The sequence below is a fragment of the Oryctolagus cuniculus genome, chromosome 12 (assembly GCF_964237555.1).
Source record: "Oryctolagus cuniculus chromosome 12, mOryCun1.1, whole genome shotgun sequence".
NCBI lineage: Eukaryota > Metazoa > Chordata > Mammalia > Lagomorpha > Leporidae > Oryctolagus > Oryctolagus cuniculus.
Genome location: NC_091443.1, coordinates 57,652,812 through 57,658,524, shown reverse-complemented (window position 1 = coordinate 57,658,524; position 5,713 = coordinate 57,652,812). Strand labels below are relative to the sequence as shown.

The following is a 5,713-nucleotide window of genomic DNA, read 5'->3' as shown; positions in this document are numbered from 1 at the left end:
ACCTGGCGTGACGCAGGCGGAGACTACTTAAGGGCGGATTAGAGGCGGCGGCCGCGGATTCCCCAACCCGGCAGGCAGCTCGGCGCGTTCAGCCCGGGCCTCACAGGCGCAGCGCGGGAGTGCCAGGTGCCTGCGGAAGTGGCAGGCGCGGGGGCCGGTGCCGGGACCCTCCCGCAGCCCCCTAACCTTTGGTGCCCAGCGGCTCCCAGAGAGACCTGTCTCGAGCGGGCGAGTGTTCTTGGACCTGCAAGCTGCCAGCCCCGCCCAGCCCCTCGTCCCGGCCACTGCGGGACCCAGACCCGACCCTCAGACGGTGCGGCAGGTTCGTGCCCGCTCTCCGAACCGCACTAATTGCCCCATCAGTCGGGACGCACTTGGATTTCTTTCCCCATTTCCCTCTTTTAAGTACAAACAAAAGGGAGAGGGATCGTGGATTTTTAAAAAATTTGTTTGCTTTTTAAATTGGGGGGCAATTCTCTCCCGGTCGGGAGGTGCGGCCCCGGGGAGGGGCCAGGAGCAGCGAGAGCGTGCCCGGTGCTGCCCAGTCTTTGTCTGCTGCCTCCGGATGCACAGCGATGGGGGAATGGACCATCTTGGAGAGGCTGCTGGAAGCAGCGGTGCAGCAGCACTCCACTATGATCGGGAGGTAAGGACGCCAAACCAGCCGTCCGCGGGCCCGTCGGGCGGCCCCTGGGAACCCCTCCTCAGTCGAGACAGAACCCCCACAGCTCCCAGGCCGTGCTCTGCCTCTTCCTCATCATTATGGGTCCATGCACCTGTGTTCCCGGCATTGAAGGATTACCCGATGCCTAGAGATTCCACCCTTCTCCAGCTACTCCGACTAGGTTCCCCAATCCCTTCCCTGTAAAGCACCCTGGGGGAGGTGGTTCATTCTTCCCTTATCAGAAAAGGAATTGTTGGATCAATCTTGGTCCCCCACTCTCGAGAGTCAGAGCCAATCTCCATCCGGTTCTCTAAATAGCATCTACAAAGAAGGCAGGATTGCATTTGGACAGAGAAGGGCTAATGGGGAGATGGATTTGCTCTTCAGAGCAGGTGCATGTTTTCCCAACAGTTATTAAACAAAACTGATATTTTAGTTAAAATATAGTTGCAGGAATCTACACATACAACTGACAGTTTTGTGTGTCTATATCTCGGTCCATATCTATTTTCATACATATATTCATGCATATATATATGAACAAATATTCATGGCTATCCGTTTCTACATATCATAAAGTTAAATATTCATATTGAGATTAGATTAAAATATACACATGGAATAGTTATATACACACACTGTAGTAACTGAAACATACACTATCTGTTCAGATATTCTGTATGAATTTGCCAAATCCAAAGTGAATGTGTATTTGGTGTCTCTATGCATCCCACAGATAAGGATGAAGTCTGTGTGTTGCAAATAGATCATCTCCAGTGTATGGTGATGAGTATGGCTGGGATCCTTGTAATTTTGAAGAGTTCTCAGCTCAGTAGCACCCAGGATATAAGGAAGAGTCAAAATCGTTTCCTGTTTCCCAGTTCAGTACCACACAGGGATGGACAGCTCCCCTGTTAAAGGACTGGTGATCACCAGACCAGAGAAAGGAGGAGCAGGGGTTTCCTACCAGTGACGCAGCCGGTGAGAACCTCTCTCCCTCCCTCTTCCCCTTCTCAGGATCCTGTTGACTGTGGTGGTGATCTTCCGGATCCTCATTGTGGCCATTGTGGGGGAGACGGTGTACGATGATGAGCAGACCATGTTTGTGTGCAACACCTTGCAGCCCGGCTGTAACCAAGCCTGCTATGACCGCGCCTTCCCCATCTCCCACATACGTTACTGGGTCTTCCAGATCATAATGGTGTGTACCCCCAGCCTCTGCTTTATCACTTACTCTGTGCACCAGTCTGCCAAACAGCGAGAACGCCGTTACTCTACTGTCTTTCTATCCCTGGACAGAGACCCTCCAGACTCCATGGGGGGTCCTGGAGGAACCGGAGGTGGGGGAAGTGGTGGGGGGAAACGAGAAGATAAGAAGTTGCAAAATGCCATTGTCAATGGGGTGCTGCAGAACCCAGAGAACCCCAGCAAGGAGACAGAGCCAGATTGTTTAGAGGTTAAGGAGTTGACTCCACACCCATCAGGGATGCGCACTGCAGCAAAATCCAAGCTTCGAAGGCAGGAAGGCATCTCCCGTTTCTACATTATCCAAGTGGTGTTCCGAAATGCCCTGGAGATTGGGTTTCTGGTGGGCCAATACTTTCTCTATGGCTTCAGCGTCCCAGGCTTGTATGAGTGTAACCGCTACCCCTGCATCAAGGAGGTGGAATGTTATGTGTCCCGGCCCACTGAGAAGACCGTCTTTCTAGTGTTCATGTTTGCTGTGAGTGGCATCTGTGTTGTACTCAACCTGGCTGAACTCAACCACCTGGGATGGCGCAAAATCAAGCTGGCTGTGCGAGGGGCCCAGGCCAAGAGGAAGTCAGTCTATGAGATCCGTAACAAGGACCTGCCCCGGGTCAGTGTTCCCAATTTTGGCAGGACTCAGTCCAGTGACTCTGCTTATGTGTGAAAGGGGAAGGCCTGGGGAATAGCAAGTAGCCTCAAAGCAGATGACTGTTTAAGGGTGACTATATCTGCCCTCATGTATGTGACTCTCACCATCAAGATGTAGCATACCTAAGACTCATTAAGAGAAGATCTTGCATCAATAGGATAGCAGAAACAGCAGAACCAATATCATGTGGCACATCCCTGTTGCCACAGAGACAGTTGGGTACTGGGATGAGATGGGTGAATTGGATTTCTTTGGTCCCTCTTCTTTTATGGGCCATCCTGAACTTGACAACTATGAAGTTGCACAGCTACCATGTAGGCCTGAGCTCTGCTGAGCTCTGTATCCTGGTGAATGGTGGGAGTCAAACACTTCATTGATACAAAATTTGTGAGCTATTTCAACACTTATCCCTGTATCCTGGGCTGCAGGACAAACATTCTTGAGGATCCTTTATGTATCTCTCCATTAGCATGTCCCTTTTCCTCAACCCAGGACAGCATGCCAGCTTTTTTTTCCTGAATCTGGCCTTACATTAGACCTAATATGGTTTATCTGCAAGCTAGAAGGAATTACATGGGGTGCTTTTTGAAGAGTGGCCATGGCAAAGGTTTTCATTTGAGCCCCATATGACTGGCCCATAGTCATTATGAAAACCTTAGGAATGTCTCATTATTTCCAGTTTTTAAACTCAAACTGCACTGGTGCTGTTTAATAGGGTGGGGATGGGTGGGAGGGAGGGAATTACAATATGCAACTTCTGTGAGATGGTTGTTGCACTATTAGGCATGTGGTTGTGAGCTTCAGGATATTTCTGCCTTCCAGCTTGTGGACTTTTAAAAAATATATTTTTTGTTAATATCGAGGTTGTCTGCCTGAGCCACAGAATTTCTAACTGGTGTATCTCACTCATTTTCTTATATAGTTATGTTGTGAAACACACCTGCACATCATTTTGCCATGGTTTGAATTTACCTGTGTGCTCACACCAGAGACCTTAATCAGCCCATGTCAATCCTGATTTATTATTTATTATTTTTGAAACATATACACAATCACTGGCCTAAAAAACATGGATCTAAACACTATTGGCTAACATGTGTTTACGGATGCTTATATGAGACATATACCAAAGGTTCAAAAACCTATTGCTTTGGACTGTGAATATGATTCCTTCTCTTTGCTCTTATTTATTTAAGTGCCATATGTACCTTCCACATCCACTGTGTATTTAGTTAAAGCATTGGCCAAGAGTAATATTTGGATAATGTGCTTTTATGAATCCCTCTGGTTTCTTTAAATTATCATTATCATTTTGATTTAGACATGAACATGATGTAATATACAACTGAAAATTTATTTAAAATAAAGTTCTTGCCTTTTTTGTAAAATGGGAAGAGTCTGAACTTTTCTATTTTGACTGAGGTCCTATTTATTTAAATAAATGTTCAAAAATATTATAGCAGCAGAAGAATGGGGGTAGGAAGTGAATGATAAAGGAACAATATTTGATGATCAATAAAATCCAACTAGCCACTCAGGATGAAGAGAGGGGAATAATGAAGCATTCAAACAGTAGTTGGTGGTTACTAACTCATTTCAATGTTAGCTCTGCATTACTCTGCTTGTTTAAGTATATTTCTTGTAATACAGATGTCAATACTGTATCATATTGGCTCATTTTAGGATTGGATTTTCCTCCCTTTCCACCACATTTTTCCTGCCATGGGTTGTTATATTTGGCAAGCATGCTCTTTTCCCCCAAGACCTCTTCAGAGCCTGATGTTTAACATGATATTAACCCAGTAGTCAAAGAAAATCATCTAGATCAGTACAATCCCATAGAACTCTATGAAATGGTGAAAATTTCTTCTGTGTTGCTCCATTAAGTCAATGACTACTCATATGTAACTGCTGAACTTTTAAAATGGAGTAGTGCAAATGAAGAATTGAATTTCTTCTTGTTCAATTTTAATTAATTTAAATACGATATATCTTTAGTTGATGCTGTGTTACAGGCATGTTCTAGACTTCTAATCAATCATTTCTTATTTTGTTCTTCAAAAGGGATTAGTCCTTTACTTACATGTCATAAGAATTTTTTTTGTCACAACATTTACTACCATTTTTGGCACTTTCCACTGAGATGTAGTCTCATTAGTTCAGCAGGCTAATGTTCTTCCTCACTTCTTTAATGGGTATCCTCTGATTCCAGTGAGCACTCAGATTGAACATTGCACAGCAATGTGGAATTTCCTGGATGATTACTTTCAATACACAATCATTGCACCCTTTAAACAATGGCAATGTGGATGCCAATTTTAGAAGGAAAATATGTTTATTTCAATGTATAGGCTTCCATTGGCAGTATAAATAAGCAGCTGAAGATAATTGTCCTTGAGAAAAGAAACAGCTCCTCCTTTGTTTTGTGTTTGGTAAGCTAAAAATGTTTGAAGACACCTCTTAGAGATGGAGGAAGAGTGTTGCTTGAGAGATCTTAGCATATGCTTGGGTGTGAAAGAAGTAGGAATCTGTGTGGAAAACAAGGTCTGTTGTATTTCTGCCTTGATGTAGAATTAGAACAGTAGTGCTTCCTGGTGGAAATGCATCCTAGATCTGTGGGGCTCATCTATTTCATTTCTCTAATGTTTCCAAACACTCACAAATAGAAAGATTATTAATTCACTTGTCATTTATGGAGTGTGAAACACACCCACTCTCAGAGTATAGTCACCCCTCACATTAGTGGCAGCCTTTGATTCATTTGCTTTCTATCTAATGAAGAAATCAAGCTGATGATTTGATGGCTCATGCAGCTACGTGACGGATATGACCTAAACTGTATTTTGTGAGAGGACAGCATCTATATAATCTTTTAAATTTGAGAGTATCTTGGTGAACTGCAGACCCTCTTGGCCTGTGTATGGGCACATACATGTGCATGTATATGATCAGGTGCACCTGTGTGTGTGTGTGGTGTGTGTGTGTGTACTTTGTTTTAGTTTGTGACAGTGCATGAACTAGAGACTAGCTGGGAAGAATGAAATTCCTTAGCCTGAGAAAAGAAAAGCTGAAAGAAAAGAATTTTACATTTTAAAGCCCTCAACTATTTAAAGTATTAAATATGAAGGATAGAAACTGTACTTGAAGAATTC

At 44.3% G+C, this 5,713-nt stretch overlaps 1 protein-coding gene across 1 annotated transcript; it reads left to right on the top strand.

The window, feature by feature from the left end:
• The first annotated feature begins 514 nt into the window (after positions 1 to 514).
• Positions 515 to 3,974, top strand: GJD2 (gap junction protein delta 2). Its single transcript, XM_002718001.5, has 2 exons — positions 515 to 646; positions 1,682 to 3,974. Exons 1-2 carry the CDS (start codon positions 576 to 578, stop codon positions 2,574 to 2,576), a joined length of 966 nt encoding a protein of 321 aa, XP_002718047.1. The 5' UTR covers positions 515 to 575; the 3' UTR covers positions 2,577 to 3,974.
• The last annotated feature ends 1,739 nt before the right edge of the window (positions 3,975 to 5,713 follow it).

Coding starts and splice junctions, on each gene's coding strand:
- GJD2 (XM_002718001.5), top strand. CDS start 576: ATGGGGGAATGGACCATCTTGGAGAGGCTGCTGGAAGCAGCGGTGCAG. Junction 647..1,681: donor CACTCCACTATGATCGGGAG/GTAAGGACGCCA, acceptor TCCCCTTCTCAG/GATCCTGTTGACTGTGGTGG.